Source organism: Odontesthes bonariensis, chromosome 16 (genome assembly GCF_027942865.1).
Source record: "Odontesthes bonariensis isolate fOdoBon6 chromosome 16, fOdoBon6.hap1, whole genome shotgun sequence".
NCBI lineage: Eukaryota > Metazoa > Chordata > Actinopteri > Atheriniformes > Atherinopsidae > Odontesthes > Odontesthes bonariensis.
In genome coordinates, this window is record NC_134521.1 from 35722217 (window position 1) to 35742851 (window position 20635).

The 20635-nt window shown below is 42.5% G+C and overlaps 1 protein-coding gene across 1 annotated transcript; it reads right to left on the minus strand.

Moving 5' to 3' along the window:
* Nucleotides 1-1575: 1575 nt before the first annotated feature.
* psmg1 (proteasome (prosome, macropain) assembly chaperone 1) lies at nt 1576-12485 on the minus strand. The gene is made up of 7 exons (XM_075486971.1): nt 12283-12485; nt 10761-10864; nt 10015-10160; nt 4634-4696; nt 3732-3930; nt 2693-2823; nt 1576-1741 (listed from the first exon to the last, which is right to left on the minus strand). The coding sequence occupies exons 1-7, from the start codon at nt 12402-12404 to the stop codon at nt 1664-1666; spliced, it is 843 nt and encodes a 280-aa protein (XP_075343086.1). The 5' UTR covers nt 12405-12485; the 3' UTR covers nt 1576-1663.
* Nucleotides 12486-20635: the final 8150 nt, after the last annotated feature.

Below are 20635 nucleotides of genomic sequence, written 5' to 3' on the forward strand. Positions count from 1 at the left end.
TGTACAGATCATATGTGATGCATAAATGCAATTAACCAACATTGTGGCGAGGTGGCCTGGTTCAACGCATGATTCATACATTCTGAGTAACAGCACTGTTGGGAACAGACTACAGGGTGGCACTGTGCGTGATGACTGGCTTCTTGGTGAGTAACTTTATTCTTGTAATTGTCCTAATATTATTCCCCGCATTGAGTATGTGCGCCCCCAATTTCTATCCCGTCTTCACAGCATCATAGTCGGTGGTTAAAGTTAGTTTCTTGCTGTTTTTTGCTGGTTGAACTTCAGCTTAAGATCTTTCTAACAAGCTCCTGATCGTCTCTGTGGGCAAATGTTAATAACCCTGCGCGTAAAGTGTGAAATGTCTTAATCAGCCTCGACTTTTCCCCGGCGCACTTCTGCACGTTACTGTATGAACACGTTGTTGGGAGTTACACAAAAACATCGGTATTTAGCTTGAGGGTAATCAGAGTCACCCACATGAGCTCCCACCACCCCAGAGAGAGCAGTGTCACCCATAGTTGCCCCAACTCTCTGTTCAAACAGAGTCGGTCACCCCCCCACCCGCCTGTTTTGGCCACACTGCAGCGGTGCGCAGCCAGTCTCCGCTTCACCTCCACCTTAATGTGGGACCACTTCTTCTTCACCTCTGCTTGTGTGGCTTCTCAGACCCCACAGCATTGACAGCCTCAGGCTCTCCCACCCACTCCTCTTAGTTTGCTGCTTATGCCGGAGGACAGCGTGTCAAAGAACACATTTTGTCGGGCCTCCACTTCAGAAAGTAACACCGACATCTCGCTTTCCGTGAAGTTCTTCTTTTTCCCGTCTTATTCAGTCTTTTTTCTTTATTTTCTGACCGTACACAGAGGGGAATCGCAGGTGCAGGGCTCATTTAAATATGATTTGAGTATTTAAGTAGGGGCGTGGACAGGGAGGAGTCGGGTGCTCCGACATGTGCGCTCAATTCCACGTTGATTGGGATGTACAAACGAAATGTGCTTGGATTGATGCGTGCGCACAGATTCATACATCCGACGTTGGAGGTCATTTGTGTTTGAGCGTACGCCATGTTTCAGTAGGAAATCCACGCAAGTCTTTGTACATGAGGCCCCTGGTCTCCTCAATGTGGCCTGGGAAACTAGATCAAGGTCTTCCAGTCAGTTCTGCACAGATTTGATCTCAGGCCAAAGTTAAAAATTGCATCAGCAGGTGGCACTACATGAAAAGTAATGAGATGCTAAAGTTTGATCAATCTTCTCAAATGTCAATCCCGAATTTGATAGCATTGCAACAAGGATTTAAGAATTTTCTGTGGACCAACTGACGAGAAGCTGCAAAAAAAAAAGAAAATAAAGAAATGTAATAATACACTATTATTCTGGAATGAGGACCAGAATCTGTCTTTCTGAGAGCAATGTTTAAAAAAAATACATCAACATAGATGAGAATGTTTGTCATCTCATCCGTGATGCGGTTAAATCCTTCACATGCATGTGAAAAAGGCGTATGCTGATCACAGAAACTAATTCTACTTGATATTTAATCCCATCTCCACTGATATACTTGAAGAAAGTCTTTCTTTGTTTCACATCTTTATTTAGAAAATTACAATATTTGACGACATGAAAATAAATGCACTGCGCAGTATGCAATGTGGAAACCTTCAGATATAAAGATTACTCTGTATTTCGGTGGTTTGGACAAACTTGCGGAGGACCTTTGTGCTCGGAGACGGGTCCAGCTGAGGAGACAAAAAACAAAACAAGCAAACACTTCAGGTACGTTTTAATAAGGATAAAACAGGCAGATGGTGCATTTTTTTTAATTGTTTAATGACATTTCAATTCTCTGAAAACTCTGCTGCACTTCTGTTAGACTGAGCTCTAATATTTTCCAGGGCACATTACATGGTTTCAAACACACGAATCAGTAACGAATCTTAAAGTGTTTCTATGCGTTTGAAACACCTTTAAGTTTGTTGGGAGAAGAGAGGCAGGGATCTGATGTCTTTTAGTAATTAATGAAAACACAGACAAACTCTCAGACATTTAATTATCTCTCACTGAAAACTTACTTCCGTCTCTGATTCATCATTGTCACGAGTCACAAAGCACCAATCTTTCCTTGTTAACTGATAAAACATGAACATCTGCACAAGCAAATTATCTGATAAGAATTTGAAGGAGCGAGCTTGAGACATAAGAGTTGTTACTTCAACTTTCATCAGATGGAAACTAAAGAAAACTGAGAACCCAATCTGCTGCTTAAATTACCTCACATTTAAATTCTGGGTTTATTGTGGATTAGTTTGGCAGCAGTTGTGTGAATAAAATGAATTCAGTTGTCTGTTTTGGCTTCTTCGCCATGGTGACAGCTGATGAGGCTCTGTATAAACTACAAACCATACCAACTCGTGCTCTGAGCATCATGACATAAAACTTTGGAGGCGTATAAAATTTGGAGCGCATCCATTTGTTTTAAAAGAAACTCAAGCAGGAACACTGAGCTAAAACAACGCTTCTGGCACCAGCACCTCCTCAAAATGTAAAACTAAATCCTCTTAGTTGTCAGAACTTAAAGTGACATCACTGACTGGGGTGTGGCCAGAACTCGGTATATTGGAAATCTGTGCATTTTCTACCTTTGTGACCTTTTCAAAAGCCTCTCAAATATAAAAAGAAAAGCTGCTCACCTGTATGGGCTTGCCAAGCTTGGATAAAACAGGCTTATAGGTCTCCATGGTGACAGAGTCATGACCAATGACATCACTGTAACAGTGGTAAACAACAGCAGCGATGCGGTGGACTTGGCAGTGGCTCAGTACTGATGAAACAGAGCAAAGAACAAAGAGAGGTTATCTGATGATCACACAAAAACAGTTTGACTGGAGGTGTGCAAGCCGCCAGCGATGAGGACATGAGTTCTTCTTCCTGGTGATACATCTGTTTGTTTGGACTGAGTGTCTTTAAGTGTAGAGGCACCAAGAAGACCGCATCAGGATGTAGGACTGTGCACTCAGAGAGTGGAGCGGAGCCTAATGGCACTACATTTCATTCAGTTGGCAGAGGCATTTGTCCAAAGTGAATATCGTCTCCACATACACACCAGGAACAATGTGGGGTTCTCCGTCTTGGCTCAAGGACACTTGAGCCAAGAATCAAACCTGTCCATAGCTCTCTTTTCATTCTACATCATATTCTAATAAATGGTCGACTTTCAAATCTAGCTTCCGATCGCTTTGGAAATAAATTGCCAACAGCAGCTTTAAATTCAGTATCACGTGTTAGAACCTTCTGTAATAGAAACAACTTCCATAGGACACCGAAGTCTTATGGAGGTCGTTAAAATGTTACAAATGGAACGTTTGTGTTTGAAGAAGTTGTTAGCAGAGACTCACTTTATTTCCCATTCTAAGAACCTTGAAAAACCTGAAACAAAAAGCACTGGCATGGTTTTATCTTTTGTGCCAAACATGATTTATCACTGACCCCAAAATGTCTCTTTAAAGGCCTTGAAGAAAGACCAACCAGGGACTAATTGAATATGGGTTAAATTAGAATAACTTAAAGTATTTACAAGACAAAAGCTGCAGAGTCTCTTATCTTAGTCTCTTACCTTAAATCAACTGACATTCATCTGCTAAACATGAACAGCAGTGTGACAGATGAGGAAAACGTGAGCTGTGCAACTTTTATACAGCGTGTACTGTAGTTTTAGGTTTGCATGTGTACCTGCAGCTGAAAGCCCGGTAACGATGTTGGGCTGCTCCAGTGACTGGCAGACAGGCTGATCGCTGAAAGCAGTGGTGTGGAGAGACCGCAGGAAGGGAGCGGAGCTGCTGCTCAGGTAGTCTGCCGTCTTGTAATCAGCCACGGAGCTATCTGACAGCACGGTCACACTCAGCTGTCTGTGCTGCAGACAGTCAAACACCTGCGAGAGACAAAGAACGAACAACGCCTGAGAAGTGGACGCTTTTTAAATGCTGGATATTAATGGACCAATAAGTGCCAAGACAACATTCCTTACACCAGTACCACAAGCACGACACCAAACTCCAGCCGTACACCTGTATGTGGCAGCAGGCAGCACTGAGATTTGTGAGACCAATGTTTCAAATATGAGGGATAGAAAACCTGTCTATTATAACCTGTCATGATCCTTCTTCTGCCTATTTAAAAGTTTGAAAGTCTTAAGAGTAGTTTCTGATCCTCAGACCCACTTATGTGGCACCAACAATCATTCCACATTCACATCCTCTAAGATCCCCTTTCTCCTGGTTGGTCTGAAAAAAAGTTAAAAAAAAAACCTGTGAAACAAATTAATTTCCTCATCCTGTCTGAATGCTTTATGCTGCTACATAACTGCCTGTTTAGATGTTGGTGCGTGCAGTTGTAATCAGTGTGTGTTACAATCATGCTTTGTGCTCCTTCTTTAACACACTGCGAGCTGACAGATTCTAATTAAGTCCTCCTGCTGCCACATCGTTGGGCTTCATGAGTGAAAGAGAAAAAAAAACAAGCTGCATGGCTGTAAATCTGCAATCTGTTTGCAGGATGAGGAGAGAAAGCGGCCCCAGACGTCTCCAAAAACAACATCACACTGCCATCGTGCTGACGGAGCGGTATGAAAGTACCTTTTGTGTCCACTGAAATAGCTGGTCTTCGGCAATGTGACAAGTCACCTGGCATATCAAGACCTTTGTGGAAAAAAAAAAAAACATTTTATGCAACATTTAGAGACGACATATTCAAACATGTCACTGAGATGCAGGAGTTGTTGATGTACTGATGGATGACAAATGAAAGGAAGAAACAACATATGGAGCTCAATTTACAAGGCAGTTCGAACTGTTGGGTATTTTGACATAAAGAGCAGCAAAACAAACAGAGACAGACAGGTCGGAGTTTCCCGAAGGTGTCTGGATGCAGCGAGTCGTTCAGCTTTAATGAGTCGACCGACAAAAGTAAACTAAACACTTAAATAAGAGAGAATCAGTCTGAAATCTTAAAAAAAGACTTTGAGAAACTGTTTGAGTCTTGATAAAGTGACAATACCAACATTCATAAGTGGACCTGTCCCAAACATCGACAGGAGGATCAACAAATTCAGCCGGCTGCTTCAGTTGAACACATGGCTGTCCAAAGTCTGTGAGTCCAGAGGACCTCATTTCATTGAGAACTTTAATCTTTTCTGGCAAAGAGATGATCTCTTTCAAAGAAAAGGCCCACACCTGAACAGAGGTGGAGTGAGACGACTGACGGATAATCTTCTCCACGCTCTGAGGCATCAGAAGGGGCCAGGACCAGGACCAGGACCAGGACCAGGACCAGGACCAGGACCAGGACCGGGTCCTGTGCTGCCGCAGAGAGAGAAGACGAGCCAGAGAAGAGCTCCTGCCTCGCCACCCAAGGACCTAGCAAAGGATTCAGCCACAGCAGCCACAGCAGCACCTCCAGCATCCCGAACACAGGATTCAGCAGCTCCACCATCGCCTTCACCACGGCCCTCACCACAGGCCTGGGACCCACCTGCTGCATCTACACCCTCCAGAGATGTTTCACCATCGTTCTCTTCTCCACCGTCACCCAGGAGATTCCCTGATCACCTTGAAAGCTTGGTGAAATCGGGGATCAAAATGGTTCCTCTCACGCCAAACATGGCAAGATCAAGAATTCTATCCTCAAAGAAGCATCGAGCCCCTCTCCCTCCCCAGCCTACTCCATCGACCAAAGCCCCCCCAGCTTGGCCCCCACCACCGGTGCCCACAGCTGTCATTTCCAACAGCGTCAATGCTGTTGTCTAGGACGCTAAGGGCCTCTGTGTTGGTAAACACCATCTCAACCAGAGGTCCAAGGATGGAGTGAAGAGAGGGACAATCAGACTGTCCAATCAGAGAAATCTTATCCATATCCCTTGCAAGAACACAGCATCCAGTTCAACTCTAACTAATCTCAAACACGCAGTACTCAATGTCAGATCTTTAAGTAACAAATCATTCTTAATTAATAGTTTTATTTCCTCTCACAATCTTGATTTTATGTTTTTAACTGAGACGTGGCTCGACAAAAACACAGCAAATGCAGTCCTGATTGAGTCTAGTCCACCTCACTTCAATTTTGTGTCTGAAACACGAGAAAACCAGAGGGGTGGGGGTGTTTGTGCCATGTTCAGGGAAATATATACCCACCCACAAGTTGTCATTTGGGGTTTTTTCATCATTTGAGTATGTGTCATTCAAAATGGAGATAAAACAATCTTCCATACTTTATATCACCATTTATAAACCACCACAGAATTGTTTTATTGATGATTTTACTGAACTACTTTCAATTGTGTGCACTGCTTTTGACTGTTTAGTCATAACAGGGGACTTGAATGTGCATGTGGACGTAGCGCATAACAAGGAAGCTAAAGAGCTCACTGCTGTCCTTGAAATGTTTGGTCTAACTCAGCATGTGACTGAGCCCACCCACAACAGAGGGCACACTCTAGATGTGCTCATTTCAAGGGGTGTTGTTATTTCAAACGTGAATGTCGTCGATGTTGCTTTATCTGATCATTTCTGTGTTTTCTTCGACCTATCTACTTTACCCAAAACACCAGCTGGGTCTGCAGTTGTTCGGGGAAGACTCATAAATGACAGAACAGGGACACAGTTTAGGGAAATGATTAGGTTTGAGAACACCCTGTGTTCTGATGTTGATGATCTGTTGAACTCTTACACATCAAGTCTCTTAAATGTTTTGGATACCATTGCTCCTGTCAAGGTTAGAATGGTTAAAAGTAGGCAAAGGGCACCATGGAGGAAAGAAGAGTCGGTCAGGGCACAGAAAAGGGAGTGCCGGAGAGCCGAACGGAAATGGCGCAAGTCAAAGCTCCAGGTTCATTATGAGACTTACAAAGAAAAGCTATGTGTGTTCAACCAGACTTTGCGTAGAACAAGGGAGAGTTATTTTTCTGAAATCATCAAAAACTGCAGTAACAACTCTCGTGTCCTGTTTGCTACAGTAAACAGATTAACAAACCCTCCAGTTTCACTGCCTTTAGAACTCATTTCTACATCCAAGTGTAATGAGTTTGCAACATTCTTTAATGACAAAGTTCAAGGCATTAAAAATGCAATAATTTCCACAACACAAATAACTACTCTGCAGCCAGCTAGACACCTAGAGCTGACACATTTCACACCTGTTACTGACAAAACAGTCAGAGACCATCTGCAGTCTGAGTTCATCAACGTTAAATCTGTAACATCAGCAGCTTTTTACCATCTAAAAAACATTGCCAGAATCAAAGGAATAGTGTCTAAACCAGACTTAGAAAGACTGATCCATGCGTTTGTCTCCAGCAGGTTAGACTACTGTAACGGCCTGCTCACTGGGCTCTCTAAACGGGCTGTAAGACAGCTGCAGTACATCCAGAACGCTGCTGCTCGAGTCCTGACTAGAACCAGGAAATACCACCATAAAACTGCGTTTCAGTTTTATGCCCCTAAAATCTGGAACAGCCTTCCAGAAGATGTGAGACAGGCCTCAACTCTGACAATGTTTAAATCCAGGCTGAAAACAGTTCTATTTAGCTGTGCATATGACACCTGAAAGTATTTTATCTGCACTCTTTGCTTTTTAATTAATTAATGATTATTTTAATGGGTTTTTAATTTCTTTATTTTATTTTTTATTTCTTTTTAATGATTTTATTGCCTTCTTGTGATTTTATGTAGCTGTGAAGCACTTTGAATTGCCCTGTGTATGAATTGTGCTCTATAAATAAAATTGCCTTGCATTGCCTTAAAGCGAGGCTGCTCAATTTCTCCATTGATAAAATAAATTCACAACTCTACAACATAAAAATTCATGTAGAATATAGCATATACTTTGTTGTCTACAGTAGTAGATCAACCCTCATCTTACTTTGAAGCTCCCAGATCAAGGAAGTGACGTCGACGCAGCTTTAGCAGCAGAAAAGCTATCAGGCTTGTATTGATAATAATAAACTCCTGGACTATGTACAAACTTCCAAATGCATCGTTTTGTGAGTACAGACCATATTTGTACTACTGTAGAAGTTTGGTGTCATGGCATGTGATTTTAGTGTGGTAATTTTGGAGATACTGCCAGGATCCATTAGCGCTTGTACGAAGCTATTTGGGATAACTCAGTAACTCAGCTGATGTTCAGCCAATATCGAAAAAACTGTGGGTGGGCTACTTGGCTGGATGTCACGGTTCAAATGACCCCAGGTTGAATCTACTCCGGAGTATCACTTTAAATAAGAAAAAAAAAAATCCTAAAATACACTTTCCAACTAGTGGTGCCTGGGATACACCTGACCGCCAATGATTATGCTCAACATTGATTGATCTGAGTCAATAGCCGCATTCGGACAGAGCCGTTCTAAGAACGGTCCTCCTCGAATTTCGTTCTGAGAACTGCCCTTCCCCAGGAGAACTGTTTCAGTTTGCATTCACACATGAGACGGGACCTGATAGAGACTGATGGAACGCAGCCGTCTGCGACAGCGACGTGTTACTTTAGCGCCACATTCAACAACGAAACAAAACAAAACCCGTGAAAAGTAAGGAGAGAAGAAAAAAACACCACAAAGAAGCTAATATGGAGAGCGGGGAGGCCACCGTGTTCATGGTCTGCATGATGGTGATATTAATCATGGACGATCACATCGGGCGTCTAACATGGAGGCTGGAAGAGCTCACAGAGAGTCAGGAGACGAAGGATGGAGCGCAGGCCATACTTCTTGGTTTCATGAAGGAAGGAGAGCACGTGTCAGTTTAACTTATTAAACACGCGCAGGTTGTGTCTGTGTCGTATGAGGAAACATTTCAGCCTGACAACATGACAAGGGGCGGAGCTACCGACCACCAAACACCTCCGTCAGATGTGTTCCTATAGAACCCAGAAAAGACCCAGCTGAGGAGAAGGAGCTAAAATGGTTCCAGGAACTGAGGGTCCCGAGTTCCTGTATGTGCGAATGCGGGAGAAAACGGTCCCGTTCCTGAAAAGGTTATAGGAACTGCCAAAGGTTCCTACAGTGGGAATACGGCTATTTTTTCCCCACTGTGCAGTTCACCGTTTCCTCCACTAAACACCATATAACACAGTTTAATAACTTTTGCTTCATTCCAACAGATCAAGTCAATGTCAGAATAATCGATTCATTTTCTTTCCATCAACAGTTTAAAGTGACCATCCCTCACAGCCCCGTGCTCCACAACCAGACCTCCACATGTTTCTGACCCACCGCTGTTACACTTCTACATTAGAGTTTTAGGCCGTCTGAATTAAACACAAACCTTCACTCGACAAAGCTCATTTGTACAACAGAGAAAACTGTTAATCGTGATCGTCGCAGTATCCTGTGTTCACAGCTGCTCCTGCGGTCCCTCTGCACCACGTTAAATCCCCGCAGCCATCAAAAGAAACATGGACGTGTGATAAATCTGAAGCTTCCACAGCAGCGCAGTGCTTTCACACTCAGTTGTTCACTGCATTTATCTTGATTAAATCATGTGCAAATGACACCGGGCTAATAGAATGTAACCACACACACCTCTACACACAATCAACTGGTCGGCTGTAACTCGGCTGTTTTCTGACAGTTAATGCAACAGTCACCAGATTACCAGGGGTCATTTTTCCTGCGTGTAATGGCTTCCTGTCCAACTTTTGAAACTGAATTAAAGTTTGATTCTTTATCCTTCTTTATCCGCACTGCAGTAATAACTCTTCTGAATCCAATTAATTATGATAACATCTTCTTATAATACGTCATCCGTTTGCAGCTCGGCGATGAAGTGGGCACAGCTAATCTAACATGCTTTTAAGAGAAATGTGTAAACATCTCAAACAGCACTTGAAAGAAATTACACAGAGGATGCGGAGCAAACTCATTAAGCTGAATGATCATTGAGCTCTCAACAGCCGTGCGCTTTCTGAGGTGTTAATCAGAAACTGACATATTTTGAAGTGTTGTTTTTCTCAGCGTGCGACTCACTGACGGGTTGTCCTTGTGTCTGTGGAAAACACACGCCGACTCCTCGCTGTTTTGCCCAGTTCCAGCTCGACTCCTCTCGTTCCACACCGACGCTCGTCCAACTGCGTCCCAGTTTGCAGGGGTGAGAACGTACACTGACAGGAAGCCTGTGAAGACACATCCTCTTAGTATTCAACAACAGCTCGCATGAGACCACAGCCTTATTCGCCTCAGTTTGTTTATTTGTTGTGATGAATTCTGCCTCCATTTTTTTAATAATGACTGTTTTCTATGTCCAGCAGCAGATCCCACATCACCTGCAGGATGAGGGACAGAGACACAGTTCACAGCTGAAACAATGATTGAATGATTGGAATGATATTAAGATCTTCTTTGTCCAATGTGATGATTGACTGAGCAGGTTTGTGTTTTATATCATAGGTCAGAAAGAAAACTGCAACATGAAGATCATCATTTTGTGCTCAACATAATTTGATGGACATTAAATGCTCTTTTTTGAGATCTAAATAAAAATGATACAATTGTAGACTCACTTCTTAATTGTAGACCAGCAGTAATTGCAAACTGTCTGCACTGTACTTTCTACACAGCTGAGCATCTTTAAACGTGCAAGAACCAATCTTCTGGACGACGGATTTCAATATGTTCCAATTTCCAGGCTGCGTACATCATTGATCCAAGATTTTTTTGGGTCTGCAGTTAGACGGACCCATCTGTAGTGTGCATGACGGCTGGCTGTTACTTACTGGAAGCGTTGTGTCCCACAGCGAGGACGAAGTCTGAACACTGCAGCTTGTTTCCAGACCTCAGTGACTCTGAGACTTCAGGGCTCCACTGCAGCTGAACCTCCCTGATGAATAGTAAAGTGAATCAGATAAACAGGACGGTTTTAAATAGTTTTTTTATCTTAGTTGTGTCATTTGGAATGCAGGTGCATGCTCTTCAGTAGAAAGACAGAAAAACAGCTCAGCTGTAGTATAATATGACCAGAAGACTTTTGTCTTATCTTAAACCTTAATTATGAAGTTTTCGTTACACATTGTAATCAACATTGTCTTTGTGTACTCTTCTAGACCACAATAACCAATGCCTAATGGTTTGTGTTATTCACAGAGGTGGTTCTGTCAGCCCACACTCACAATAGAAATGGGATGGAGGAAGAAAAAAACAAAAACAATAGAAACACATCAGTCACTGAAAACAATGCAACAGCACCTCAGAATGCTGCCTCCTAAATGACCACATCTCTCTGATAGCAGTTTAAACAAAAAAAAAGCTTGTGAGATTTTGAGATCACATCTCACACTTCTACTTTGAGCTTTTCAACAATTTTTGCTTCCTAATACTTAGACTTATCCTTTGTTTTACTCCACAACATTTAGCTGGGGTGGCTCTCAGGTCAAAAAGTGGGTGTCAGCCCATTACAATGCTGGCTGGAACATAAATGAGAATATTTCTGTTACCCTTTTACGCTTTGTAAGCAAGATATTGGACATAGCAGATGTCATGTCTACTGCTGTTGTAGAACATGCACAAATCAGAGCTTCCTCGCAGTGGAATTCTGCGCTGTGCTCGTTTATGAACAGCCCATGTAGTCATTTGCAATTTTGATATTGCACATGTTGATGTCGCATTCACAATAATTCTTCGATACATTGTGCATCCCTGGATTGTGGTCCATTTAGCTGACATGACAAATACAAATAGTTACAGACTCATAAATAAGCAGCTTCCAAAGACTCTGACATGAAACACGAGGAAAAAAAATCCATTTGCAAAGCAAACTTTGGAAGACACTGCTCCCACCAGTGCAACAATGTGGATGAAATAATTACCAAGAATCTCAACAATTTACTGTTCAAATTTCTCCAGTTTTAATAGTAAACAGAGTATTTTGATACCAAGTATTTTCTGTAGACTTGAACAGAGCATACAAATAAACAACAGAAAGCCATCTTCGTGAACATGAGCACACAAACGGGTCTGAAAGGTTTAGTGGTGCTTAAGCGCTGAAGGGGCGTTACAGTGAATTTTCATGTGTCATCATGTTAGCTATGTTAGCCGTAGCCGCAGGAAGATGTCTATCATGGTGTTGTGTATAATATACATAGTTTCAGAATACGAGTCCCGCATACATATTTCCTTCCAAGATAATATTTCTCTTGAGTTGAGTAATTTAATAAAGATGATTCAACACGTTCTCTGCCTTAAAACTTCCTGTCTTCTTCATGCTACATTGCTAATAGGTCACTATAACAGGTCACTTGCCTCTTTTCCTCCAGTTCTCTACGGATTTGTTCATCTTCTGCATCCTCTTCATGCTCCTCGTCGTCGTCTTCGTCCACAGCCCGAGAATACACTGACAACACTTCACCGAAAAACGTCGCCATGATATCAGGGCTTCAGACCAAAGTGAAAGTTTAGCTAGTGATGTCCACCCGCAGACACAACGTGCACCCGCCACTTCCGCCGGTAGTAGCAACGCTTTCATAATAAAAGCCTCAGCAGAACAGCTTTAAAAAGCGTCGAAATAAAAGGTATCTAAATGTCGAACATGGTCAATGTTCTGTGTGATCAACCTTGTCAGGGCCGACATGCTAAATCAATTGAGCATTTTAGTTGCAAAAGATATCTATATATTGGCAAATGGGAAGGTTCCAGAATGGCACTGCACGAGTGGCAGACCCTTTTCCTGTGAAAATAGATTTTTGAAAACATTTTTCCTTGCTGGTTTGGATGCTGCGCTGCTGGCATGATGCTGTGGATGCAGAATAGGAACAAAATGGAGAAAAAGGAGTAGAAGGTTTAACCATTTATTCCCTTGATCATTATCAGAAGTCTAAGATTACTAAGTGGATAAATTGGATGATCTTGGAGCACTGATGCAAGGATGCAGTGGGAATTTCAGGGATGTAATTTGTTTCACCGAGAGATGGCTGCAGGAAAAACTCTTGTGTGTCAGTGAGAATGAGTCTCTTGTAATGGAAAATTAATTCTTATATGCATTATATTGACTTTTACTGTGTATAACCTGCAGATGACCTCACAGCAAGATACCAAGATATCCTGTTTTTCTCTTTCCTCCTGAGAACATTGTGTGCTCGTTATATGATAAAGCTGCACTTTAAGGAGGATAGAAATTAAGCTGGTACTTGCAGCTGTGTATGTGTACCTTGACTGTAGCTAGGGAGGAAAGGTAGACTTGATAAGAACTCTCAACTATGCCCAAGGAGCGATAACGCGACAATGTGCATTATAACTGAATTATTTTTGTCTCAGTGGTCAGAGCAGCTCTTGAGCTTGTACTGTGTTGTTCTCTCTTGCAAGATATTATTAAAAGCCTCTTATCTCATTCCTGCTAAAGGTGTAAGGTTAACAAATCAAAGACTGTTTTGTATTCTTACATTTGCAGCGAGGAAGAATATTTTATTGCAGTGGATTAGCAATAAGGAACCAAATGTTAAGGGATGGCATAAAGTGCTGTTTGAGTTAGTGCCTCTGGAATACTTGACTTGCGTATCACATTCAAACTCCAACCAATTTTATGAGGTTTGGAAACCTTATTTGAATTACTTGGATCCCAATGTATCTTCCATTCTTTTACAGGGATTCTCTGGAAGGTCATAATAACGGGACACATTGTTGTGCACCCATTCTTCTTTTATTTTATTTACCCATTTATGTACTTCTTTTTTACTGTTTTTATCTATATGGATACTGATTGTGTGTAACTGAGTCATTGTGTGTTGCTTGAGTGTTGTGTTGGAGTTTTGTGTTTGTTTATGTTGAAAAAGGAAAATTAATAAACACATTTAAAAAAAAGAAAAAGCCTCTTATCTCCTCAGAAAAGAACTGACTCTGTGCCTTACTGAAACTCCACCGCATTCTCTGCACACAAGATGTTGAACTAATATCTTTGAGTTCCTGTCCATGTTGTCCACTGAGACTTCTCCTTTGTCTGACCTCATCAGCTAAATTGTTGCCAAGCTAACAAACACCCCACCCCATTCATAGTGATCTCACTGCCAGAGTTTAACTTTGTAAATATTTACTGCCTGATTTGAACATTTCTTTTTGTTATCTGTCTATAACAATAGCATATCTTTAACAATAATATATACTGCTGCAATATACTCCCACCTCCGGCAGAGCTTCAACCATGTCCCGAGGGAGGTGGGGGACATTGAGCCCGAATGGGACATGTTCCGTGCCTCCATTGTTGAGGCGGCCGACCGGAGCTGTGGCCGTAAGGTGGTTGGTGCCTGTCGTGGCGGCAATCCCCGAACTCCCTGGTAAGGTCTATTCGGGGGTACTGGAGAGGAGGATCCGACGGATAGTCGAATCTCGGATTCAGGAGGTGCAGTGTGGTTTTCGTCCTGGCCGTGGAACAGTGGACCAGCTCTATACCCTCCGCAGGGTCCTGGAGGGTGCATGGGAGTTCGCCCAACCGGTCTACATGTGTTTTGTGGACTTGGAGAAGGCGTTCGACCGTGTCCCTCGGGGACTCTTGTGGGGGGTGCTCCGGGAGTATGGAGTGCCGGACTCTTTGATACAGGCTGTTCGGTCCCTGTATGACCGGTGTCAGAGTTTGGTCCGCATTGCCGGCAGTAAGTCGGACATGTTTCCTGTGAGGGTTGGACTCCGTCAGGGCTGCCCTTTGTCACCGATTCTGTTCATAATTTTTATGGACAGAATTTCTAGGCGCAGCCAGGGCGTTGAGGGGGTCCGGTTTGGCGACCTCAGAATCGGGTCTCTGCTCTTTGCGGACGATGTGGTTCTGTTGGCGTCCTCAGGCCGTGACCTTCAGCTCTCACTGGAGCGGTTCGCAGCCGAATGTGAAGCGGCTGGGATGAGAATCAGCACCTCCAAATCTGAGACCATGGTCTTCGGCCGGAAAAGGGTGGAATGCCCTCTCCGGGTCGGGAATGAGATCCTTCCCCAAGTGGAGGAGTTCAAGTATCTCGGGGTCTTGTTCACGAGTGAGGGACGAATGGAGCAGGAGATTGACAGACGGATCGGTGCGGCGTCTGCAGTGATGCGGGCTCTGCACCGGCCCGTCGTGGTGAAGAAGGAGCTGAGCCAGAAGGCGAAGCTCTCGATTTACCGGTCAATCTATGTTCCTACCCTCACCTATGGTCACGAGCTGTGGGTAGTGACCGAAAGAACGAGATCGCGAATACAAGCGGCCGAAATGAGTTTCCTCCGCAGGGTGTCTGGGCTCTCCCTTAGAGATAGGGTGAGAAGCTCGGTCATCCGGGAGAGGCTCGGAGTAGAACCGCTGCTCCTCCGCATCGAGAGGAGTCAGATGAGGTGGCTCGGGCATCTAGTGAGAATGCCTCCTGGACGCCTCCCCGGTGAGGTGTTCCGGGCCCGTCCCACTGGGAGGAGGCCCCGGGGAAGACCCAGGACACGTTGGAGAGACTATGTCTCTCGGCTGGCCTGGGAACGCCTCGGGGTCCCCCCAGAAGAGCTGGAGGAAGTGGCCGGGAACAGGGACGTCTGGGTCTCTTTGCTCAAGCTGCTGCCCCCGCGACCCGATCCCCGGACCAGCGGAAGATGATGGATGGATGGATGGATATACTGCTGCAATATAATTTCCCTTCACAGATAAATAAAGTATTAGTCTCGTAGGAAGGAGGGGTACCAAAGTCCCAGAGACAAACGTTTTTGAAACAAAAGTTTTTAGGACCCCTAAGGTTTCTACTTAAGATTTTTGCTTGTTGCCCGGGTTAACTTATGTCCCATGGGGGGTTTTTGGCATCCATTTTGAATTTATGTCCACACGAAGGGCGACAACACCAATAAAATGCCAATTTTCATAACTCCTAAACCAGCTAACGTTTTATTGGTGTTTGAAATTTTAAGAATTCCAAATTGGTCGCTCCCACACGTTTAGCTTTGTCGCTCATTCCATGAATGCACAATCCTTCCAAGTTGTACCTCGTTGGAAAGGTGGCTAATCAGGCTTTCCATCAGTCTAAAAGACAGCATCAACCGTAATTATTAAAAGGGAGAAATTATGGACTAAAAAAACGTTTCCAAACTTTTTTTGAGTAATTAATACTAAAATACTACTCAGAATTCATTTCTCTCTGATAAAGAGTGGTTCTACCAACTAAGTGACCTTTCCATTTGATTCCTGGTGTCACAATTATCAGAAAAAGTGTGTCCATTTGTCTTTGTATCATTTCTGGTTTAGGAGTTATGAAAATTGGCGTTTTATTGGTGTTTTCGCCATTCGTGTGGACATAAATTCAAAATGGCCACCATGGGACATTAGTTGACCCAGGCAACAAGTCTGTTTCAAAAACGTTTGTCTCGGGGACATTGGGACCCCTCCTTCCTACTAGACTATATTGTTGATTTGAATTTTGCTGAATTAAGACAAATCTCAGAAAAACAGAGTAGAACTTGTAACAAATAAATGAAATAGTGTTGATTTGTTATGTTGCAGTCATTATTAAATAATTAGTCATTATTATTATTAAAGCGTCTTTGAGCATTTGGAAAAGCGCTATATAAAACTTATATATTATTATTTGCCCCCATACCAGGGTTTCTCCCTGATGACACATTTAAATCCAAGTTTTTGCAGCAGGGGATTTTGAGTCTTTCAATTTAGCACTCCATGTATCACAAAATGCCATTAAGAAACAGAATAAAAAGCCATTACTGCCATGTTTTAGGAATTGAATATGACATGAGTCAGGCTATAAAGAATATATGAACAAATTCTTCCGCAAGAACCTTTATAATGTTTGTAGGAATCAAACTGTACATTTGTGGCTTTGATGAAGCCACCGAACATCATTATTTCAAACACACCTTATTTTATTGTGAATGCCATTCACACGTAAAAAGAGATATCACAAAAACCTTCCCCGGTTGATTAGGCTTGGATTATATGTTTTATTACTAGTGTTCCTACATTTCATAAATTTGATTTAAAAAAAATAATAATAATTGTTTATTTTCCTGCTGTATCTCATTTGGAAGGTTTCACATTTTTTTTAAAGTCTGTCTAAAAACAATTTTCTGTGATTCAGTTATGTTTCTGTTTATCTCTAAACTGCAGATCAGCAGATCAGCAAAGAAACACCGGGAAGATACTGAGGAAATATCATATCATAGGTACAGCTTACAAAGGCACACAATCAATTTGACCTAGAATGCAGACGCTTCATATTACCCTCTGCAGAACTTTATACCCCAAAGAGAACTGAAATCATCTCATCACTTACAGTGAGAAATTATTACCGCAATCAATAGCTATTTCAGTGTGGAATTGCGACTATTGCTTTAAGATTGACTTGAAATATGTGAACCCATCCACCAAACCTCATTTTACTGACTCATCCACAGAAATACCTTCAATTTCTTGCCTACGGAGAAGTGCACCACCATCCCTCCTGGAAATCCTTGTGGGAAAGTTAAATAAAGCCCAGGGCATGAGAGTCCATCATATTCACGTCTTAGCTGTTCACTTAAATCAGTAGATGATTTAAGGCTGTGCCTCTCCAGTAAATTTGGATAGGTGTGGCTATACAAAGCATATTGACTTGAATATGACAAGCTGTTACAGAAAGGATGCCTGATGTTGCATTCTTGGCTAACTAAATGTAAACTTGACGCACTACACAGCTCCACTAGCTTCTTTTATGTTGATGTATAACTAACATGAGGGGAAGAGAGCAAGAAAGCAAACATATGCTGGCAGATCATCTTCAGAATGGCATAAGCCAAGTCATGTTAATGCAAATTAGTCTCAAGTTGACTGCAGAGCATCCATCCCATCTATTGTGTTTTATTATTAATTTTCCTCTAAGCGGTGCCCTGGGAGAAGAGGAGGAAAACAAAAATGTGATGATATCAGCATGGCCATAAAGATTTGTCACCAGAAAATGTTCAGTGTCTGAAAGACAAATTGGAAAGCAGGGAAAAGCTCAGAGTAGAATAGAGGGAGCTCTATTACCATTGTGGTGCAATGATGTATCAGGAAGCCATAAAGTAACAGCAGAAAGGCTTCCTGTCACAAAATGGAGCAACATGCTAGGAGGGAGCTTCGGGTGCTGTTAATGGAATTGATAGCAGAGAGAGAGAAAGGGTGGGAGGGATGTTTCTGCAGCTTAACAAACACTAAAACCTCCAGGGCTCAAAACTAAAAGGGAGGAACTTCAAAACAGAACAAACAGGGATGTCAAAACTTTAAAACAGGGAATCAGGACAGACTGTCTGAGAATAAAAACATCCACAGAGAGTCTGCCTGTCCTTGTCCCAGCAGCTACTAGGACGAGGACGCTGATGATCCTTTGTTCCATTTTTTTGTCCAAAAGTCAGGTCAAGAGCATCGGATCCCTCCCACTGACCAGACATCAGTGGTTAGCAGGAACGTGTGAAGGTATTCAAGGAGCTGGGTCTCCTCTCACATCATTTCTGTCAATTAATTAAGGTACACAAGTACATTTTCAAATTGTTACAAATTTATGAAAACCATATCAGCAACACAAAGATGATGTGCCAGAAAAACAGAATTAGTTCAAGTTTTTCCAAAGCAGTAACGACTTGACCTCCTTTCTCCTTTAAGAAAGCAGAATGAAAATAGATGACACGCACACCAGAGGCTCCTGTTCTCACTGAGACAGAACAGACACACACAAGTACTTTAGTACTGGTTATTTTTAAGAAACAAATAGCTTTTCTCCCCCTTTATCATTGCTTCCAAACTGTAGAGCAACAAGAAGAAATTTCATTCACAGATATTTTTGACCCTGCCGATGGAAAGGAAACATTTCAAACAGGCTCTGCTGCTTTACATTTTCTGCTCCAGAGAGTTAAACAGTTACTGAGCGAATATGATGAATCGTGATTCAACCATAAAATTGTGTCCACCTCTCTAATTCATGGCGTGGGCAAAGAAAGTGTCAGGGTGTCCTGGAGTGTCTGGTACCAGGACGCTAACAATAGATCCTTTTGGCCTTGTGGGCGAGTTTGCCACATACCATCAGATCTCATGAGCTTGGAGGCTGGGGGATCACATCAGATTCTTTGTGGTGCCCACTTCAGTCCTTCTAGAGGAGGCTCCCGCTGCAGGGGAGTGCTGCTGCTATGTGGGGGAGAACAGATTGAGCTACAAAAATATTTACTGTAGGTAGGTGGTAAATGTCAAAGTATTTATGACCAGAATTTATCTTTGGACGCACATATAAAACAGGTTTCTAGGACTTCCTTCTTTTACCTTAGTGATATTGGCAAATTTAGGAACATCCTATCTCAGGGTGATGCAGAAAAACTAGTCCATGCATTTGTTACTTCAAGATTGGACTACTGTAATTCTTTATTATTGGGCTGTCCCACATATTCTCTGAAAAGCCTTCAGTTGATCCAAAATGCTGCAGCCAGAGTTCTGATGAGAACTAACAGGAGAGATCATATTTCTCCAGTTTTAGCTTCTCTTCATTGGCTCCCTGTTAAATTCAGAATAGAATTTAAGATTCTTCTCCTCACATATAAAGCTCTTAATGACCGAGCTCCATCATATCTTAAAGATCTCATAGTGTTATATGCTCCAAAAAGATAATTTTGTTTGTTTTTCCCAGAGTTTCTAAAAGTAGAATGGGAGGCAGAGCCTTCAGTTATCAGGCCCCTCTCTTGTGGAATAAGCTGCCAGTCTGGGAAGCAGACACCCTCTCTACCTTTAAGATAAGGCTTAAAACTTTCCTTTTTGATAAAGCTTATAGTTAGGGATGGCTCAGGTGACCCTGAAACATCCCATAGTTAAGCTGCTATAGGCCTAGACTGCTGGGGGGCCTCATCTGTCACACCTTTCCTCACTTTGCTCATTTTTCTTCCTATTTAATTTTTCAAATGATATTATGTACATGTGACATTATTGTGGTCATTAACTCGTGTTTCCCTGTCTCAACAGGTATCCTTTGAATGGTGTTACAGTGTTTGTTGTCCCCCCCTTTCTGTCTTCTCAAACCAGCTGGTGGAGGCGGATGGCCACCCTTCCTGAGTCTGGTTCTGCCAGAGGTTTCTTCCTGTTCAAAGGGAGTCGTTTCTGTCCACAGTCGCCTCAGGCACGCTCAGGACGGGAGATTGGACTGAAGACAAGTCTCGTGCAATCTGTTGGTTTCCTTAGCTAGGAAATGTTTTTAATTGGCTTTGTATGTATGATTTGGACTAATTTTGAATTGAATGATTATCTTTGATTGGATTACTACAATGATTTGGACTGTAATTGGTTTGAATTGGACAGTATTATTGAAGCGCCTTGAGATTACATTAGTTGTGATTTGGTGCTATATAAATAAACTGAAGTGAATTGAAAGGAGCTGATTGGTGCAAAGTATCGGATGATGAGCTGGTGAACGGTTGTAGGAAGAAAAAAAGTATGAAAAAATGGAGGAGGAACTGTTGTATAATGGTCGACCAAAAATCCCGTCGTATAGAGCATAACTTGAAATGTTAAAAAGCTGTTATCAGTGTTTAAACTACGAGTCCAAATGAGTTGTCTTCAGTGGTTGATGATGAAGGATTCATGAAGAAACTAGTCAGGATGATTAATCCAGAAACATCCCAGCGTCATAACCTTTATTGAAAAGTCTAGATTTTATGCACC